A 22,497-nucleotide genomic window follows, 5' to 3' on the forward strand; every position below is an offset into this window, starting at 1 on the left:
CCCCGTTCCCGTCCCCGCCCCGCTTAATAATATAATTAAAAAATTATTTATATATATATATAAATTAAAATTAGAAATATTTATATGTAAAAATTAATATTATTTTACTTTTTTTTTATTTTTTTTAAAATTTGTTTATATTTATTTAAAAGAAAAAAAGAAAAAAAATAAGAGCGGGGACAAGGCGGGGAAACCCGAACCCCGCCAGGGACAGGGATGGATACTCAAATTTTACTCCCGGCAACTATCGGGGACGGGGACGGACCCCACCCCCGCCCCGCCCGGTTGCCAAGCCTAGTAGACATTGGTGCAAAGGGCATATGAAATTCCTTCACTGTCCTCCCAACTTCTAATGAATCTTCTGTGCGACACCGACAACCCCTTTAAATGTAGTGGCAATAAGGTCTTTTCATACAAATATGTTGGGACTTGCTTAAGACACGGTCAAATTCCGCATGTTTATATGAGAATTGATATAGAACATATAAATTATAGCATTTTTACTGATGACGTATGATCTTACGTCATATAAGGTCACTATTCTTTTTGTAGGCGTGGATGTGATGAAGCAAGAATGGCGACAAGTGTTACAACTTTCTATTATAATGGCTAAAATATTAAGGAAAAAGTAAAATAAAATGAGCAGGATTTTATACCCGTTGACAAAGTCAAATCTTCTTTCTGTAGTTTGACTTTACTTGTCTAACTTGAGAGAAGATATTAACATTTCACTTGTACTCTGTTAATTAATACATGAAAAATAGTCATGAAATTGAGTATAGAGAGTGAAAATAGAGTTTATGTAAAAAAATTGGTGTTGTTTATAAAGATAAATCAAAAGTTAATGAGTTCTAATAAAAAGTATTTCTGTTTTAACTTACATATAATTTATTTTAATTTATAATGAAATTTATTTTATTTTTTCTTTCTATTTTCTTCATTTATAATAACATTCAAATTTAATTGATTGAAATATGCTTTTCTTTCTTTCTTTCATATCATGTTTCTTTTTTTAGTTATCACTACTTTTGTTTACTTAATTTCTCTCTTTTCCATTTATTTTTACTCTATTTTCACCTATTTCATTTCTTCTTATCAAACCCGTCTTTAGTTAAACAGTGGTGGACAAGCACAGAAGGTGAAAGATGTACAAACCATATACATGTCTACATTTATATTAAAATAATAATTAATGTGATTTTAGATAAATATTTACAGTATCATTTCAAGTTAATGAATTGATTCTGAATTTAAGTTGAGTTTGAATCGAAGTAATTTTAAGTATCAAATTCTATACTATTTTCAAACTACTATTAAGTTATAACAATTCTATATATGTTTTTACACACTCGATGGTAAAGTAACACGTTATTTGTGTATGATAACTCATCCAAAGACATGTAAACCCTACTTATCTATATAATTATATTTTAGTTACGTGTGGTAAGTTATAAAAAAAACTTACTTTTAAGACACAATAAAATCGAAGTCATTTTTTAATTTGAAAAAAAAGAAACTTTTATTGGGCGGTTTGGTTTTCCTTTTTAAATGATTTAGTTATTATTAAATTCTCATACATATATTTTAATAAAAAACGGAAAGTGTATGCAGTAGTTTATTTTTTTCTTCTTTGTGTATGAAACGAATCAAATGAGTCATGAATGAGAAGTTAGGAATAATTAACAAGAATGATGATACAGTTGAAATTGCAGAATGACTCCAACGAGTAATACCCACTACTTCTACTTTTTAATAATATATATATCAAGTCCCAATCATCTGTCCCCATCTTATCCAAATAAACCAAATCAGGGGAGTTGGATTGCAAAATAAGCAAATAATGACAACTAACTAAAAATAAAAACCCCATTTATTATTTTTGTGTCTCTATTATTATATCATTGCTACTTGCTATTTATATTCTTTGATTTTACTTGTAGGATTTTCATTACACAAGATGGGATCAATAATCAAATCAAATCATGTAGTAGTTGTTTTATTTTGAATTAAATATGATTTTGGATTCTTTGCCTTGTAGTTTTAAATATATTTTATTTTATTTTAGCTCCTAAATTTTTTCTTTATAATTAAAAATCTTGACGTCAATGATCAGAAATGTTAATCATTAATTTGTAAAAATCGATAAAAAAATTCATAAATTAAAACTAGTAAAAATTTGTCTAAAATCTAAAAATATATTTAATCATTCAATTTTTTTTAAGTACAACTTGTGATAGATATGTAAGAAGACACATATGGTATGTTTGTTTTGATGTTGAAAGTGTTCAAAAGTCCACTCAGCTCAAAGCAACTAAATAAATACATTTTAGTCCAACTATTTAGAATGTTTTAAAACACTTGTAAACCAAATATGTAATTGTTAATATATGTAATTAAAAAAAAACGAGTTTACGTTTTTCTTTTAACAAAATATTCTCTGTACGATATTTAACAAACTAATTATCTATCAATTAATTGTGTTGGATTTTATTGATGAGACAGATGTTAATGTAATGGGAAGCTAGGGCTATTGATCCGCTGGAATATGGGTTGCTTTTGGTTAGGGTTGATGACAATGAAAATTCTGAGGAATATGCATATTTTTCGATTTTAGAAAACATTATAGAGAATTTGAGAAGAGTTTTCATCATCAGCAGCAATATTAATAACTAAGTAGGGTCTCAAAACCTTAGTCTTCTTAAAATTTCAAGATTTGGGTTGTACCTAACCAACCACATTTGAACTTAAACCAGCATTCACTTTGCTTAATTAAATAAAAGTCCTCTTGACAAAGAAAGAAGCACATGAAAATTAGGTTGCATCTGACCATGAAAAGCTGTATATCTTGCAGACACTTTGCATATAAGGTGAGTTAATTAGTGACAATGATGAGCACTGATCCAAAGTATACGCGTGTTATTATTATTATTTTTTAATTTTATTTTTTGGACACAAAAGTCAAAAGTGCACTCGCACGTCGAAGGTTATTGTTTTGATTAGGATCAAATATTCACAAGTCTGATGAATGAAGTTGACGTAAAATTAAAAGAACGTGATGGACCAAAAAATAAGCAAAATCCCCGTTTGGTTTCACCACAAGTCATTTTTCTCCCATCCCCTATTTTCAATTGCCACTAATAGTGGGCTTACTAGTCCACTTCACCCTGTTTCTGATACTCTAAAACCCTTGAGGCCCAAGAGGAAGATTATGAAGATTTTATGGGCCAAGGACTACAATTGAGGTGTGTTACTTTCATGAGTTGTTTAAATGTTTGTTTTCCTAAGAATGTATTTGGATGATAATTAGAAAGTTAAGTTCGGTGAGTTTAAATTTTTAAATCAATTAAAAAAAAATTAATAATTTTTTAGTTTTTGATTTAGCTGAAATTTGTTTCTAATTAACATTTAACGGAATAGAGAAAAAAGTTGCTAAACATATTAGGTTTGAGACCAGCTAATTAAGATTACAAGTGTTAAACATGTAACTAAACATATCCAGAGTCATATATAGATGACCTTCATCACCTCACCGTTATATTTCAAGCTTAAGAACATATTTTTGGAATGCAAGACAGAGAAATTATCACCGTAGTACAATTTTTTCTCCAATCTTGTTTTAAGAGAAAACTCTACTCATAGTATAAGTTGATAAAAGTAGTTAAGAATTTGAAATTAATTTTCATATATTTTTATAGATATTTGTTTGATTTTCTCTCATATGATGTAGTTAAGATTTAATTAGATAAGTGTACCGGATAGTGTTAGGGACTATTTTGTATATCTTATTGTTTTTATCAAGATATTTTATACACATAACTTTATAATAATAAGATATTACCTATCTTGAATTTATACCCTTGAGATTTTGCATTTGGATATCACTCAAAAGATTTCTAACTTATGGAATATGTTTGTACTTTTATAAACTTTTGTTTTTCTTTTTATTCTATTGATATAAAATTTTGTTTATATCTCAACAAATAAGTTTTAAATGATTAATAAGAACAAAGAGAATACTATTTGGCAGCCGAGAAGATGTCAAAGTTTAAATATATTGTTATCAATATGTCAAAAACTACCAATCCATGACAAAGGTAACATTGGAAGTAACGTCTGACAGTTACATGGTAATTAAAAGTTTTAAATACTCTTTATTACTTTCAAATCGTGAGTGAACCGTAAAGAGAGCGGTTGTAAAACTGATTCTCAGGTGGTTAGTTTGTTATAGGTAGCTTTGCTCTATAAATAAGTGACTTTGATCCACTATAAAATGATGAGAATTAGTTACACATTTTACAAATTTTCTGCTTCTCTTCTCTCTCTCTCTCTCTCTATCATTCAATATGGTATCTAGAGCTTAATGATCTCAATGGTCGATTCATCCCTCAACCTCTCTTCCTCTGCACCAATCACTTTCGTGCATACGATTTCAACGAAACTAGATGAAACGAACTTTTTGATTTGGCGTCAACAAATCAAGCCGGTCATCAAGGCTCATCGCCTCAACATTTTGTAGTTTTTCTGAAAATTCTTTTGCGATTCGTAAACGAATTTGATCGAGATAAAGGAAGAATCAATCTAGAATATACATCTTGGGAGCAACAAGATCAAATGCTCATGTCGTGGTTGCAATCGTCTTTATCTCCTGCGATTCTCTCGCAAGTATTAGGAAGTATTCATTCCTACCAAGTCTGTGATAAAATCCATGACTACTTTCACAAACAAACTTGAGCTAGGGCTCGATAGTTACAAACAAAGTTGCAATCGACTTCACTTGAAGAAAAAACTATGAAAGAATTTCTTCTTCGCATTAAAGCCTTGATTGATGCTCTTCCATCTATTGGAGAATCAATTTCACAACAAGAACATGTTGATGTGATTCTTGAAGGTTTATCGCAAGATTATAGTTCAATCATATATGTTATTCAAAGCAAATTCGATGCTCCTTCAATAGAAGAAGTGGAAGCGTTGCTATTAGAACATGAAATGCACACTTAAAAGTACAAGAAGAAACTTATATCAAAGTTAGCCATGGTCAATCTTACACAAGCTCCTAATATGAATCCTAATTTTAAGAAAAATAGTGGTGTTGACAATTAAATTAGTCAATCTTCACAAGGTGTTGATGTAAATATGATTGGTGGAAGAAATATGTAACGTGGTCGTGGTATTCGTTGTGATCGTGGCAACGGTGGACGATACTCAGACATTCAGTGCCAAGTATGTTGTACAATTGGTCATATTGCAACACATTGTTATCATCGTTTTGAGCAACATTATCAACCTGTCTTCACCTACAATTTTCAAGGCAATTATTCTTAGAATCATGAAAACTCGTTAAATGGAACTATCGAATAATAGAGTCATGTTACTCAATCACAACAATTTTTTGCACATTCTGGATCCAAAAGTTAATGGAATCAAAATACCAAATCAGTCTCTAATCAATGGAATCAAAACAACAGGTCAACTTCTTAGCAACCTAGTGCCATGGTAACCAACACAAATAATGCATCGAGTCCTACAAGTTGGTTTCCAGATTCTGGTGCATCATTTCATGTAACAGGAGACCAACAAAATATTTAACAAATCAATCCTTTTGAAGGACTTGATCAGATTTTCATTGGCAATGGTCAAGGTTTGCCTATCCACTCTTTTGGTTCTTCATTCTTTTCTCTCTCAATATAATCCAATAGTCTCTCTAGCCCTACATAATCTGTTGCATGTTCCTAATATTACCAAAAACTTAATCAGTGTTAGTAAATTTGCCAAGGATAACTCTATCTTCTTTGAATTTCATTCTACTCACTGTCTTGTTAAATCTCAGGTCACCAACGAAGTATTGGTACATGGAAAAGTGGGTCATGATGGTCTCTATTACTTCTCTAGTCTGCAACTTCAAGCTACTCCAAGCACTTCTACCACATGTTTAGTATTGAATATTCCTAATGATGTAAATACTGATGTTGATGCCTTGTATAATTCTAGGCCTAGTTCTCAGGCCTTATGGCATGCTAGACTAGGGCATCCAAATTCTCATGTTCAAAAACTTGTGTTCTACAACAATGTAATGTTCCTTTTGAATAAAAATGACCAATTCTTTTGTGCTGCTTATTGTATTGGAAAAGCACATTGATTGCCTTCTTCTTTATCTGAATCTGTCTATAATACTCCTCTGGAATTAGTGTATAGTGACTTGTGGGGACCAACCCCTATACAATCCTCAAATAATTACAAATATTATCTAAGTTTTGTTGATGCTCATTCACGCTTTACATGGTTATATTTGCTGCAAAATAAGTGTGATACATTTACTATCTTTAAACAATTTAAAGCCATGATGGAATTACAATTTAATACTCCTTTCAAAAATTTCCAAACTGACTGGGGAGGTGAATTTAGACCCTTTGCTAAATACTTGAAAGATCTAGGGATTAATCACAAACTTATTTGCCCTCATACTCATCATCATAATGGGGTAATCGAAAGAAAACATAGACATATTGTAGAACTTGGCTTAACTTTGCTTAGTCATGCTTCCCTGCCTTTAAAATTCTAGGATTCAACCTTCACTACTGATGTTTATCTTATAAACAAATTACCAACTACCTCTCTCAAGTTTGATGTCCCTTATAATGTCTTGTTCAAACAAATGCCAAATTACAAATTTCTAAAAACCTTTGGTTGTGCATGTTTTCCTCTTCTTAGACCTTACAATAATCACAAGATAAACTTTAGGTCTCATGAGTGTGTATTTCTGGGATATTCCACCGATCTCACAAAGTTTATAAATGTTTTTCTCCAACAGGGAGGAACTTTATATCAAAAGATGTTTTTTTCAATGAATATAGATTACCTTACTATAACCTATTTCCCAATAATATCAATCCACCATTACATTCGATAGACACCTCTCAACATATTACTTCAGCTTCAATTCCTATCCTAAAAACCATGTCTCCACAAACTGTTGTACACAATTCTAATATTCTTGTTGTCACCACTAATCTCACTCATGATTCTAGTATAGATTCTTCCCTTCACCCATCATAAATTTATCTAACAATACTAGTTCTTTCGTGCCTCCTCTCAATACATAGTCTTCTCTACCTATCACATCTCAAAATGTTCATCCCATGTAAACCAGGTCTAAATCTGGTATTTCAAAACCCAAATTACATTCTTCTATCTTTCTCATTGAATTTGAACCAAAAGACTGTTAGGCAAGCCTTGAAGGATCCTAAGTGGTTAGCAACTATGTAACAGGAATATAATGCTTTGATTAACAATAACACATGGTCACTTGTTAATCTTCCACAAAACAGGCAAGCTATAGGCTGCAAGTGGGTTTTCAAAATTAAAGAAAATCCTGATGGTACTGTAAACAGGTACAAAGCCCAATTGGTGGTTAAAGGATTTCATCAACAACTTGGTTTTGATTTCAATGAAACATTCTCTTGTCATTAAACTTGTGACTATTAGATTGATTCTCATTTTGACTATTACAAATAATTGAGAAATTCATTAATTAAGATGTTAATAATGCCTTTTTAAATGGTCTTCTTGATGAAACTGTTTATATGCAACAACCTCCAAGTTTTGAGACTGACATTACTATGGTCTGCAAGTTAAAAAAAAGCCTTATATGGCCTAAAACAAGTTCCCAGGCAATGGTTTGATAGATTACAAACTATTATGTTGCAATTTGGGTTTAAGGCTAACAAATGTGATCCTTCTTTATTTATTTATCACATAAATAACAATGTTGTCTATCTTTTGGTTTGTGTAGATGATATTATCATCACTGGAAGTTCATCTCAATTTACTCAACACCTTATTTGTCAACTTAATGTTATCTTTTCTCTAAAGCATCTTGGCAAGTAAGATTACTTTTTGGGAATAGAGGTCAACGCCAGTAAAATGGTTCTATTCTCCTCACACGGAGCAAATATATTTGTGACCTTCTTCAGAAAAGCAACATGCTTGAAGCCAAACCTATTTCAACTCCTATTGTCTCTACTTCCAAGCTATCTAAACATGGGTCTGATACATTGACTAACTCTACCTTCTATAGGTCAGTTGTTGGAGCACTACAATATGCCACAATAACCAGATCTGAAATAAGTTTTGCTATCAATAAAGTTTGCCAGTTTATCGGCAGTCCTTTTGAGAGTCATTGGAATGCAGTTAAGAGGATTTTAAGGTATATCTTAAAGGTACATTAAGTCATGGTTTACACCTTCAGGTTGCTAGAACTCGTCAAACATTTCAGCTCTATGCATTCTGGGATGCTGATTGGGTTGCTAATCTTGATGACAGAAGGTCAACATCTGGTGCAACTATCTTTTGTGGACCTAATCTAATCTCATGGTGGTCTAGAAAACAACCTGTAATTACCAGATTAAGTATTGAGGTTGAATATCGAAGTCTGGCTCAAACAACTGCATGCTGAAGTGCTATGGATTGAAACTCTTATTCATGAATTGGGAATTCTTTTCTCTATTCCAATTATCTTTTGTGACAATCAAAGCACAGTATCTTTAACTCACAACCCTATTCTTCATTCTAGGACCAAACATATGGAGATCAATCTTTTTTTTGTTCGAGAAAAAGTTCTTGCCAAGCAACTTAGTGTTCAGTATGTTCCAGCTCAAGATCAATGGATTGATGCTCTAACAAAACTCTTATCATTTGCTAGATTTTTACTTTTGAGAGACAAACTCAGAGTTGTTGAGCTATCTTCTACTACTCACCCAACTTAGGTTTGTGAGGGGGTATGTGAGTGAACTATAAAGAGACCAGTTGTAAAACTAACTCTCGGGTGGTTAGTTTGTTATAGGTGACTTTGCTTTATAAATAAGTGGTTTGCTCTAGTGTAAAATGATGAGAATCAGTTACACATTTTACAAATTTTCTATTTCTCTTCTCTCTACTCTATCATTCAATACATATGAACAGTAACATGCCTTCTACTATTTATATTCATGTACTCCCTAAAAAATAATGAATATGAGAAAACATAATCCTATAGTTCCGACTACTTCCTAACTTAACATTATAGTCTTTTTTTTCCCCCGAATATTATCATCATCATTTCTAGATTAACTACCATCCAAAGAATCTCAAGATTACAATTACTTATTCTCTGTGAGTACATGTAACTGTTTTTGTGAGATTTTCTAAACTAATTAAATAATTGTGATTAACACTGTTTATCGGTTAAGAGTGTATTACGATTTTCTAAATGAGTTTCTACTAGTAGTCTAGCTAGCATATTAATTATGAATGTCCCTGTACAATGTCAATAGTATTTGGAGTGTTTATTTGTCGGCCACGTTTGATGAATAAATAAAAAAAGCTCCACCAACGAATCACTGTAACTCTTTTCTGAAAAATACACTGACTTTACTTCATAGTATCATGGAAACATCGTTAGTTATGCATATTATAACAACCATAATAACAATATATAATAATAATCTTCTTCGTGTCCTCTTCAATAATATTGATACTCTTTAAAATATGTTTTTTAACATTGCACGCTTTCATACTTGTGAAGAAAAAAAATTGCAAAATCAAATTTTTTTTATGAATAAGTGACTTAAAAAATAATTAGGTCAATTTAATTGGATCCGTTGGATCAATCAGGCAAGATCGTAGCACTAATTTCTAAACACAAAACTGACAAATATTTTATTAGTATTTTTATCTGCAAAAGTTAAATAAAAATAGAAACAAAATGAGTCAATTTTACCTGACATGATGAGATAATACATTGACTATAAAATAAGTGATTTATAAAACTTTCGGATCAAACCAGCCCAAATACACATAATTGCCTTCTTGACCCGACTCTGATCCATTCGATAATTATAAAATGATAATACCTGTTGGTAAATATTTTAAGGATCTTAATTACAATTAAAAATAAATTCTTAAAACAACTAGATTTTCTTGATTTGACTGAAAATAAGTAAATGTCACAATATTTAAAAAATCATTGCTTTTGCCTATGATTTTATTGTCCCACAAAGACTTCTCCCATTTTTTATTTTTAATTTTATTTTTTTGGAAAATGCTAATCAGTGACTTTACAATAATAGTTAAAGAATTAAAAGTGAAAATTTCATATTAAAAAATATTTATACATTTACTCATATAATTTATTGTAATTTTTAATAAAAAAAGATCATTTGTTAATTTGTTAACCATTGTCCTAAGAGATCAATGGTTATCCATTTTTTTTTAATACTGATCACTGGTCCTTAATTGCTCCATCTGCTGATTTACCCAAAATGATTAGACAGACTCATGACTCAGCGGAAACAATCAATGTGAGATTAGCGGCATCACTTTAATTTGCGTGGAAAATAGCAAGTGGTAGGTTCATTAACTATTACTATGTATACATACATGTAATGTTTATCACAATCTCTGTACATTAATGATGTTAGTATGGAACAGCTATGCTTTAATTTGCGTTCCTAAATGGGTTCTAAGAATCGGTAGGTAAAATGTCATTATATTGCATGCTATACAATAGTCTACACTAATAATTTGCTTAAAGTTATCTTATTTATATAATATATTTTTTTATATTTTAATTTTTATCACATCTATCTTACGATAATTTTTTTTCTTCTTTCTTTTATGCCTCTCGTAATTAAAAAATATGTGCTATTTTATTATACAAAAGTAATTTCTCACTTATTCTTCCCTGCCAAGTTGACAAGATAAGGCATGAAGCATGCCTTGTGTACATAACTAGTCACATGACCTTTTTCAACTTTCAAGTAAGCAACCAGGACTTAAAAATGGTTTGAACAAATGATAAAATAGTATCCTTAATTAGTTCAACATAATGACGGCAAATAGTTCAAATGTTCACCGACTTTGATTTGAACATCCCATCACGTTTTAAAGCACAGGGCCATTATTTGGATTAGGTTTCAAACACAACGTCGACATTAACAGAAATAATGTACAACTTTTTTTTTATATAATTAAGAAAAAGATAGTATTACTAGATAAAACATGCTATACAATGAAGAGATGATCAAGTGGGTAATTGTAACACAATACAGAAACCAAACAGCATCTAACCTTGGAATGGTGAAATTTAATTGGGCTGGGCTTTGTTTATGGGCTTGTAGTTGCAAGGAATAATGAAAGCCCAGAATGGGGAAGTTGCACACATGTTGTGACTAAACATTGGTGAATAATTAGTTGAAGGAATTTAAGCGTTGATGAAGTGAAACAAAAAGGGAGAAGGAACAAAGAGGGTAGCTGTGAAGGTAGGTGAAGTGTCACTATCTGGTGCCACTAAGTATACCATTTTGGAGCGATGTATATCACAGCGCAGAATGAGGATATGTCGCTTTTCGCTCAAACTGCCACACAAGAAACAAAGAAAACCCACTAATTCACCAACGAACCGTACCTCGTTCATGGGTGGGCCTATATTCAAATTAAATTCTACACTCAATAATTTTGATAATCATATTATATGCTATTAATTAAGTAAGGCTAATTTGTATTATATCAATATGTATGCCCACGAGAGCAAGAAACTCAAGTTCAACGCACAAATGCATTCTTATGGGTTACTTCACCCTTATCGGATTAATTACACGTCCAACTTTTCTATGAACCTGTTGATTTAATTAATCACCATCTATGGCTGCACCAATGAGTTAGACTGAGCCAACTATTTCTTCATGCAAGAAAAGCATGTCAAAAATAACTAGATTGGTATATATCATTTTACTTTATTTTTTCTCACTCTTGTTATGTTTGTAGAAAGTCCAATTGGAGGAGTGCTGAACTTTGGAATACTATTTTGCGCCATTTGAATTAAATGAAGCCATCGTCGTTGTAACAGAATATATTTATTGAGATTGACAAAAAGGGTAAGCTGAGGAAAGTTAGGGCGTGCAAACTGCACAAAAATGTGTCTATATATATACACATGTACGATAATAATAGGTACTATCATACTATGTGCCATGCGTAGATAAAAGAGTTGGATGGGAAGAGTCAAAGTAGTTTGTTGAGGTTTTTTTTTTAGGTACTGTTGATGTCAAATTAATTACGGTGTGGGTTATGATGATGAAAATGGTGGGTTGCTTAGGTTACGTGGGAAGGTGAGAGAGAGAAAAAAGGTGTTATGGTTTTCATATAGAGACCGTTGAAGGAAATTGTGCAAGTTTGCATTCACTGTTTGAAAGCTATTTCAAACCCTTCTATTCCTTCTTCTCCCACACACTCGCATCATTTTAACGGTCTATTTCTCTCTTGTTGTGCCACATACATATGTTTCGCTTTGTTTGAATCAAGCAACAATAAATAATTCATGAAAGATACACATATGGCACAACCATGTTGTTACCTTCTTCTTGTGATTACTTTAACAAACAGCTTCTCTAAAATGTGACCTCGGGCACAAAGTTACTTTTACACTACATATATGTGACACGATAGTACGTTCCACCTTATTAACATGACATTTACAACATTCAACCACAAAGTTTATTTGATTGAATGAATGTTTGTCGGATTATTCTAGTTGTGTTGTAACTAATAGCTAGCAATGTCGTACGGAATAATAAAATGAATTTTTGCAGTGTAAATTAATTGGAGTCAAGGCATTCTCAAAGTTGGCTCCCTTTGTTTTAAGGTTGATGAATGATGATGTATACTGCTAATGCCAGCTAACAAATTATCATGAAAAATCGTCTTATACTATATCTGTTAAATCATCACTGCGATGTAGAATAAATACCCAACAGGAGTAAAGTATTAATTAAGGTTATTTTGGGAAACTTTGTTTTGTCGTGTTGTTATATATCTTAAATTAACCCCGTCCTCTTTTTATGGTTGTTTAAGATTGCATTTCATGATCCATCAGAGTTAAGTCTTCAAGGGTTTATCTGTTGCTGTCAGTTTCAAAATTGAGAGACTACCTCAACTTAATTGATCACTTTCTTCTTAATTGCTTAGCTAAGTAATAGTCCATACCCAATTAATTTTGACGGGTCATCTTTACAATTGCGATTAATTAGTTTGATTATATTAATTTAACATGACTCCAACGATTAAAGAAAAAATTAATATATAAATAATAACCTACATATTTGAGATCGCATGCACCAAGAAATGTATGACTGGAAGAGTCTTCAGGTGTATATGCAAGAATGTTATTGGGTGAAACAGTCAATTTTTTGCTTTGACTATATGATATTCATGAAAAATTGTTCAAATGTAAGGTGACAGAAAGGATTAATTTATGATTATGAATTAAAAGTTTGCATATTAATACTTTATGACCAGGATTAACACATTATTTATGACTAGACTTAGTCTTACTTGTGACCGGGCATAAGCGATTACTCCAGCAGTTAGTTATGTGCAGCATTTCAATTCGTAATAATGACAAAGGAAGACCAATATCTTTTCTAAGATTTTTCTATAAAATAATTGTTTGTAGCTAGGATTTTTGTTCAATATGTATATGCCCATTACAGTTACCATGTTTTTCTGTCAAAATCAACTGTTTCCATACCAGACGTCCAATGATAGTTTTATTGCGGATGGATGAATAATATCTTTTTGCATATACTTTTTAAATACCTCTTTATATATAACTTATTTTTGTCTTATCCCATTTTATTTTACTATTTTATAAATCCTTTTTTTTTAATCTCGATCTTTCCTAATTATAAAAACTGTAATAAGTTTTAAAATAGTACAATAAATAGGATGTATAGTTTGGATAATCAATCTAAATAAAAATGGTTTCAATTTAAATAATTAAAAGTAGATCTTTGAGAAATCTAATATTTATTGTGCCTCTACTGTATATCATCTCAAATTTTACATGTTTTAATATATATTGGTGTGTATATACCAATCAAGGTTAAGTTTAGTAGAAGAAACTAGTCTCATAATGTAGTAAATTAATGTTTGAATTCCAAGATATTTATATTTAGTATCTAATCCTGTTCTGAACAAAATATTTCTGGAAAAAAAAATGTGTAAGTTTAGCAGAAGAGATTAGTCTCATATTGTAGTGAATTAATATTTGAATTCTAACATACTTGCATTTAGTATCAAATCGTGTTGTGAACAAAACACTTCCAAAAAAAAAAAAAGTTTTAGTTGAAATTTTTTTACATTAAAATGAAATTCAATTTGTGGAAACTATAAAACATAATATTAGAGTTTTAGTTAAAAACTTAAAATAAATGGAGTGATCTATATAAAACATATAATAAAAATATGCGTGAATAATGTATGACACTATCACTGTTATCTTATCACAAATTGTTATGTATGATAAATTTTTTTTATTTAAATAATAATTACTTTAAGAGTATTTTATTTTTATGGACAACATAAATATATATAATTATTTTGTGGTTGATTTAAGAAAAAAAATCACATGATAATACTAATTAAGAAAAAATTGACATGTCATAAATTAACTTGTTACTTAATAAATCATGCATGAAATATTTTTTTTAAGTACAAAATATTCAAAAGATAAACATACCTATGCTTATTTCTTGTTTAATAATTATATATTATATATTTTCTTTTTCTTTGACTCTTTTTCACCATTTTTTTCAATATTATCATCATTATTATCGTTGTTGTTATTGTCATTATTATTGTTGTTATTGTTATCATCATATTCGAGTTGTTGCCACCACCAATGTAAAATTAATCCAATTCCATCATCATTGACCACTAAAGTCATTACCACATCACTATCACTACTATTACTTTTGTAACCAACACCATGACTATCACTACTATTTGTAATTATTGTATTGTCATCATATTAAACTAATTAATATAATTTATATTAAAAATAGTAATGTAGTAAATTTTTCATTATTTTACTTATGTTATTTATTATCCACTCAATAATGCTCATTAGCTAAACAATATGTTTATATTCAACTGTACATCTTTCTTTTACAAGTTTTAATTAAAGTATTAGAAATAATAAAATATCTTCCAAGTCCGTATAGAATTGATAACTCATACTTCAAAATTATAATACAACAAACTTGATACCTTTGTCACAAAATCTCAATAATTAAACTAAATTTTGGAATGAAGAATTATGAATCATTTATAACATTTGAAAATAATTTTATTTTAGGTGACAACTATGTATATGAGAAGAAATATTTAATACAATAACTAAAATTGTATTAAAGAAATGTGTTTTCATTAAAATATAAGATAAGAATTAATATTAAATATATTTAGTGACAAATTTTTTTCAATATTTCTATATTTTTAATTTTATTTTCAACAGAAGGATCTTAAAAAAAATAACACAATATTACATATTTTTAATTATTTTTAAATAACAAATTTTTAAAACTACAAAAACTGAACCTAACTAGAAAACATTAGTTTAGTTTGTTTCAAATTTCATAATACATTTAAATCAAATCAAATCGTGTTACACTTAATTTTCTGGTTTGGTTTGAGTGAGTTTTGTGCAAGCATTTCTACTTATACTTCAGAATGTATCTATTGCACCTAATAGAATTATTAAATCTTACGTTCGTTTGTTCTGCAGTATACTGGTAAATAGTTATACATTTGGAAGATATATCGGGTTTATCAGCTACTCAATCGAAATTGTGTAAAAAAACATGGGGAAAATGGTCAGTATATATGCTTTCGATCCATAAATCAAACCTAATATGATTAACTAAGACAAATCATATATAATCAAAATGAACTTATTCAATAGGTAGCCCCCTCATAGTTGTATACTATATCCTCCTTTGAGTGTTGAACTAATTCCTATATTTGAGATGAAACCTATCTACTATATCCAAGCTCCATCTCGTTTAGATTTCAGTATAGTCTGGTTGAATTATGAATATGGAAGACAATTTGGTTTTAAGATGTGATTCAACTGTTGGATGGATATACCTACCAATTTCTATTAGATATCCATTTAATATCCAATGAACTATAAGGTAATTAAACACATGATCAACATATATGTTGATGTTTACGGACAAACTGTATTCTTATTTTGAAGGGAAGACAAGTGTTTGATTTCGTGGGGTATGAAATCTCAATCGGTTAAGAAACACATTAGAATAATAGTTACTTCACTATGTGTTTCAATGTTTTATTTGACTTGCCATCTGCATGGAATTGAAGAATGAAAAACAAAGGCAGACGGTTTGGAAGTAGTTTTCTTGATGCTATACTTACACGGCATTTGAATTAATCCTTAAGATTAAAACTGATTTTGACAGCTCTCTGACGACTCTCTCTCATAGCCATCAAAATGACCAGTAATTAATTAATAGCAGACAAATTTCAATAAAATTGAGGTCGTGTTTACCAGGTTTGCTGTATTCTATATCCTTTTGTTATAATCAATTAGAGTATCGTTAAACTAGTTAACCTCGTCTTTTTTTTTTTTTTTTTTTTTTTTTGAACGGCTAAGAAAATTTTCATTAAAAAAGTACCGGTGGTACCAAAAGAGAAATAAAATAGTATACAACATAACCAAACATACCAGTCTCGTGAAAGGAATAATTATGTCAAGGAAACTACGTACCAAACATGTAGATTATTTTGCATTGCCATCAAAACAATTTTCAAACAATCTTACATCACATATAGATTAATTCTCTACTTGATGGCTATTTGGATCTGAAACGATTAACATACTTCCGTAACACATTGCAAGTATTTTATATTTGACCGGCGGACAAAACACACTTCTTGTCTTCTTGAATTATTTTTAAAAATAATAAAAGTTATATAATAGTAGGTATTATTAAAAATATTGAAGTGAGTATTATGAAGTAAGAGAAATTTAGAAAGTAAAATCTATGTGAGGTAGGAGCAACAAATTAATGGTTGGATGGAATAATTTTTTTAGACAGATTATAAATTCATTAAAATTTCACATAAAAATCAATCTATCCAATTTATTTAAAACAACAAATTCATTCAATCCATTCATTAACAATTTTTTCATAGATGAATATCCGATCCATTCATAAAAATAATATTTTTAAAATTAAATAATTTTTATTTTTGAAATATTTTGTTTCTTTCTCTTTTCTCTATAAATCATTACATTCTTATATATAATTTTTTTTTAAAAAATTTATAAGACTTATTTTTATGCCAAAATAATCTTTTAAATCTCAATCTAATAAACACCTCATATTATAATCCATAAAGTTAAATAGATAAATTACATCTGATCCATTATTTTTTTATATTATAATAGATGAATTAGATGAATTTATTTGTGGATGGATGATAGATAAATGAATTTATTTGTTGTAAGTTAGAACTGGTTATAAAAGAATAAAATGGTTCAAGAAATGTGTATATATATGAAAAAGACTTATTTATTACCTTTATTATTGTTATAGATTACAAGAAATCAAATGTATGAATTAATTAATCTTTAGTTCAATAAGCTTAAAAATATTTGTGACAAAATAATTTTTTTTTAATTACTTAATATATAACTATTAAGGTCTAGTACTCTAATGATGAAATTTGGAGTAGATACATAAGGTTTTAATCCTAATTTTTTTCTTACATATCAAAAGTTTAGCAATGCATTCTTCTCATTATTTTTTTTCTTCTGTTTTTTACCCTTCTTTTCCGTTGAGCTTCATGTGCTTTTCTCCCGGACCACTTTAATGATAAGTCCTACCGTGAACTGAAAAAAATGGAAACATATTCTTTCTATTTCTGGCTGTACTTTACAAGATGCAAAAAGAGAATTAATGGACACATCAGAATAGGTGTTAATCTGTCAACTTGATTGTTCCCGTTCATATCGAAAAATGGTATAAATTAATTTACTCGTCCAAGGTCAAAATTATTGAGGTCACAATTATTAGATTTTGAAACCTAACGGTGAAAAACTTGCTTGAACCAACTAAAAAAGAAAACTATTGAAAGGCACTGTTAAATAAAATTTCTGCAATACTATAAATGAGCATAAGCAACCCCCCTCCTCCAATTGGTTCCTGTGATACCTCGTCCATTGTTTTTTCTTTCTTTCAATATTTGGATCACAATTCACAAATCCTTGATGTTTTCATACGAGACAACGTGCATAATTCAGATTACGTAGAGTGATCCTTGGTACAATAAATCCTGAAGAAATAAAGATGAGGAAAGGAAAATTTGAATTAAAGTGGCTGAAGCCATTTATTTTTGTACAATTCATTTTAAGGGGATGTTATTCTATTTTAATGTTTAGGGTATTGAATATTGTAAAGTGACAAGGAAATTAGGCAATTTTAAAGGTTTAGGTCTTATCTACAATAAGAAAACAAAATCAAAGGAATATTATCTGTCTCCTTTTTTTTATATATAAAAATGGCTTAACATAGGCAGAACGAATTTAAATATTATAGTTTTGGTTATTTAAATATATATTATAGGAAGGGGAAGGGGGAGGAGAGGACAATTACATTAATTTGATTTTTTAGGGATTCACATACAAATCTAAAGTCTTAAATGTTTCAAGAAAATTTATAAAAACAACACCATGTTAGTTTTTCAAGGGAAAAATATTTTAGTTATAAAAAAAGAGGGAGATAGAAAATAATGAAAGCATTGAAAGGTGATGATGATATATTTAAAAATGAAGTGTACGAAAATATTGTTCTTTTTAAAGAGGTGCTTTGTGCCTCAGGTATGCTCATATATGTCACCGCCAGCACATTAGTTCCATCTTTGGTTACATATTCAGAAATTCTCTACCATGAAGAATTAAATTGATAACAAAACTTACTCATATAGACGCAATACTTCAATCTTTACTCTGATCCGTCTGCAAGATATTTATTGTCAATGAATTCACTGAATTATTTCATATATCCTACAAATTGATTATCATTGCTCAATCTATTTTTGCTAAGGTATAGCAAGCAAATCGCTCTTACAATACAACTAACAAGACGAGGTAATTGGGGGTATCTGAAAGAGTTTAATAGTACATATGCAATATTTTTATAAGTTGTTTTTAATTATTTTAATAAGCTTTCTTTAAATTTTTCAAAAAGTTTCACTGTTTAATCTATAAATACATTCTAATAATTTAATAAAAACTTATTAACAAAATACTTAATAATTTTGTGCATCTAAACCGCACCCATCCTAAATGTGCATACCTTTTATATCACCAGATTAATTCAATACTGTCATGTTTCTAATTTAGAACATGATGACTTTGGCTTTACCAACTTTCTTTTACATTAACTAATGAATATGTGATTTGTTAATTTTCATCCTCTGCACAAGTTCGTAGAGTTAATATAGCCGGATGAATCAAAGGGGGCAAAGTTAAACTGATGGCAATTCAATTTCATTTATATGAAAATATAGGAGAATATTATCTCCCAATTACTAATTAGATTCATTTTTATATCGTTTCAATTGCAATCTACAATCGCCATATTAATTTTTTTTAATAGAATGAAGTACAAAATTTTCAAGATACGTACAGACACAAATGTGCTACCCTATCCCGTACAAACACAAAAAAAAAAGAGGGTACGTATACACTAATACGCATTGATCACATGTTGATTATATTGTATCTCCATTGTAGAAATAATTTCTTGGAAGGATTTTATTTAGCATAATAATAACTTTTTAAGATCGACAATTCTCCAACAACTTTATATATCTATCGATATTGCTTAGAAATTGCTTCATTTTATCAAGGTCGCAATTACCTGATGTGGGAAATCAACCACAGTCTTCGATCAAGGAGAGACGTCCCTTTAATAAAAACTATACGGTAACCAAACAAGTGGATTTGATTATTAACGTGGTGCGATGGTTTATATAATAATTGAAGGAATTTGAAAAGGAACGGCAATAGGAATTTCATTTCTTTTTATTTGTATTTATTCTTGTGAAAAAGCAAAGAGGAATTTGATAAAGAAGTTCAAGGGCCAATGACATATAATAAGGTCTCTATTTAAGTACATGTACACTGTCGTGTGAAGACAACAAAAGTGACTTACCATCCACAACCCTAAACCAACCCTCTCCCTCCACTTTCTTATATATCTTGTTCGAGACTTCTCTCTTGTGTGCTTGATGCTCAAGATTTGTCGCCTCCATAATATCGCTACCGTGACCCTGCATCCACAGTAACAGTACCCTTTCGATCATTCCATGGAGGATTCTTCAGCTGGTGAAGACACCAAGACTTGTCCTCGTGGCCACTGGAGACCCGCTGAGGATGAAAAGCTTAAACAACTTGTTGAACAATATGGTGCCCAAAACTGGAATTCAATCGCTGAGAAGCTCCAAGGAAGATCAGGTATAAATTGTTACAAATTAATCTCAATTTATATTGCATACTAATTCATCTCATAACCTTCATCGATCTTTCTAGCTACTATTTCCAACATAAATAATCAAATTAATTAAGTTGGATTAATTATTACCATCCTCCTTGTTAATTAAAATTTTTAGTGAAATAGTAGAGGATCTAATTCAAGGGTTTATAATTAATTAGCTTGAATAATTAATACTATTGCACCTAGCTAGCTAGAACCAAGATGATTCCTTAAGCACTTTATATTGTTTGCATAAAAATCATGTGTTGTATCTGTGTGTGATTAATTAATTAATCTTAATCACATGATCATGTTTTGCAGGGAAAAGTTGCAGGTTAAGGTGGTTCAATCAGCTTGACCCAAGAATCAACAGAAGACCATTCACGGAAGAGGAAGAAGAGAGGTTACTCGCAGCTCATCGCATTCATGGGAACAAGTGGGCACTCATAGCGAGACTCTTCCCTGGTAGAACTGATAATGCTGTGAAGAACCACTGGCATGTTATAATGGCGAGAAAACAAAGGGAACAGTCCAAATTATGTGGTAAGAGAAGCTTCCAAGACGTTTACAACGATTCCAACAACACTTCCTCGTTCCTGGAAAAGAGAACACCGCAATCTCAAGACCTATTGTTCAGTACGAGATTCGGGTTGGAGAATGGAAGATTCTTTGACTTCCGAAGCCTCGACAATAATAAGGATAAGGATAATAATAATAATAATCATAATCATAGGATAGTTGCAGATACTCCATCTAGTTCTCTGGCGTCTTGGAATTTTGCTTCTGTGCCAACCACCACAAACGGTTCTACTGTAGTGGATAGAAAAGGAGGGAGAGACTATTTCAACAGTGCTTCTTCTGATATTTATCTCTCGGAATGTTCCAGAACCTCGGATAGGTCCTTTCTTTACAGAATTTATCCGAATCCTGCGTTCTCGCTTCCAAACTACAAGAGGGTTGTGCCAAGTCCCTTTGGCTTCCTCGCTTCTTCTGATGATGGAATTGGAAGGATAAAGAGGGAATTGATGAGTTTCGGGGATAACTCATCCACATTCTCAAAGTTGGAGAAAGATCATCAACAAACAAATGAAGATGAGACCAATACCGAGCCCAAAGAAGTTCCCTTCATTGATTTTCTTGGTGTGGGTGTCTCTTCATCATAATGACAACCAATGAAGGGTTTAATTATTTAACTTCCTATGTTAATGATACTTCTTATATGATCTTTAGTTTAATTAGCTTTCTAGTTTTCACCCCACCATTATGATGAATTCTAGCGATTAGCAAATAGCATGTCTCTAGCTCGTACCTAGTTTAGTTTGTATCTGCAGAAGGCTCTCGTAATTATGAGGCCTTTCGACGTTTCTCAGGTTGTGTTTAGAGTGAAAATTTTCCAACTTATTTTGTTCATAACTTTAATTTTTCTTGTCCTCGTCTGAGGATTGAAGCCTTGAGTGTTGATGATCTTGTTAAGGTGTTAAGGGTAGTGATTAGTGTGAGAGATACACGTTTGCTGCGCGTGGCTTGGAGTTGGAGCTCTATATATGAGTATTTAGTAAGTGCAGAAGGTGGTATTGAAAATTTGCAGACATTGACTGAAATGTGTTGTCTCTATATATGTAATGGCAACTTCGATTCTAAGCTCTCACGAAGAATAAAAATGGTGCCTGATACAGCTATCTTTTCTGTCATCGTAGCATATATATACATATAAATTACTAAATAGGATAACGTAATGGAGTGTAGGTGTAACTTCTTAATGAATGCAATGCATGCATTAATTCTTCCTTGCTCAATAATTCACGAGATTGATGATGACGAAATATTAGTCCTTGATGCATGTGTTTGCTGTAGAATCTTATATTAGGAAAGTAATAAGTTCGTAAAAGAGTTTAAATGGTATAGCAAAGTTGTTTTTGATGCTATATATGTGGTTTATTTATTTATATTTCGAGAACCACTGGGTACGATTAGGTTAATTATAATCACACAGAATGGTTTTTAAATGATATCACTTTAATTACATGTTTTGTTAGTATTGCCGAATGCATGTGCTCGAGATTTCAAAATTATCATTTCATTTTTCATGAGGCTAGCTGTTGTTTCGTATCTATATACT

The 22,497-nt window shown here is 30.5% G+C and overlaps 1 protein-coding gene across 1 annotated transcript; it reads left to right on the forward strand.

Moving 5' to 3' along the window:
* The first annotated feature begins 19,993 nt into the window (after positions 1–19,993).
* Positions 19,994–22,057, forward strand: LOC109797469 (uncharacterized). Its single transcript, XM_020357519.3, has 2 exons — positions 19,994–20,359; positions 20,700–22,057. Exons 1-2 carry the CDS (start codon positions 20,212–20,214, stop codon positions 21,539–21,541), a joined length of 990 nt encoding a protein of 329 aa, XP_020213108.1. The 5' UTR covers positions 19,994–20,211; the 3' UTR covers positions 21,542–22,057.
* Positions 22,058–22,497: the final 440 nt, after the last annotated feature.

The sequence above is a fragment of the Cajanus cajan genome, chromosome 6, assembly GCF_000230855.2.
Source record: "Cajanus cajan strain Asha chromosome 6, NIPB_CcT2T_4, whole genome shotgun sequence".
NCBI classification, from domain to species: Eukaryota; Viridiplantae; Streptophyta; class Magnoliopsida; order Fabales; family Fabaceae; genus Cajanus; species Cajanus cajan.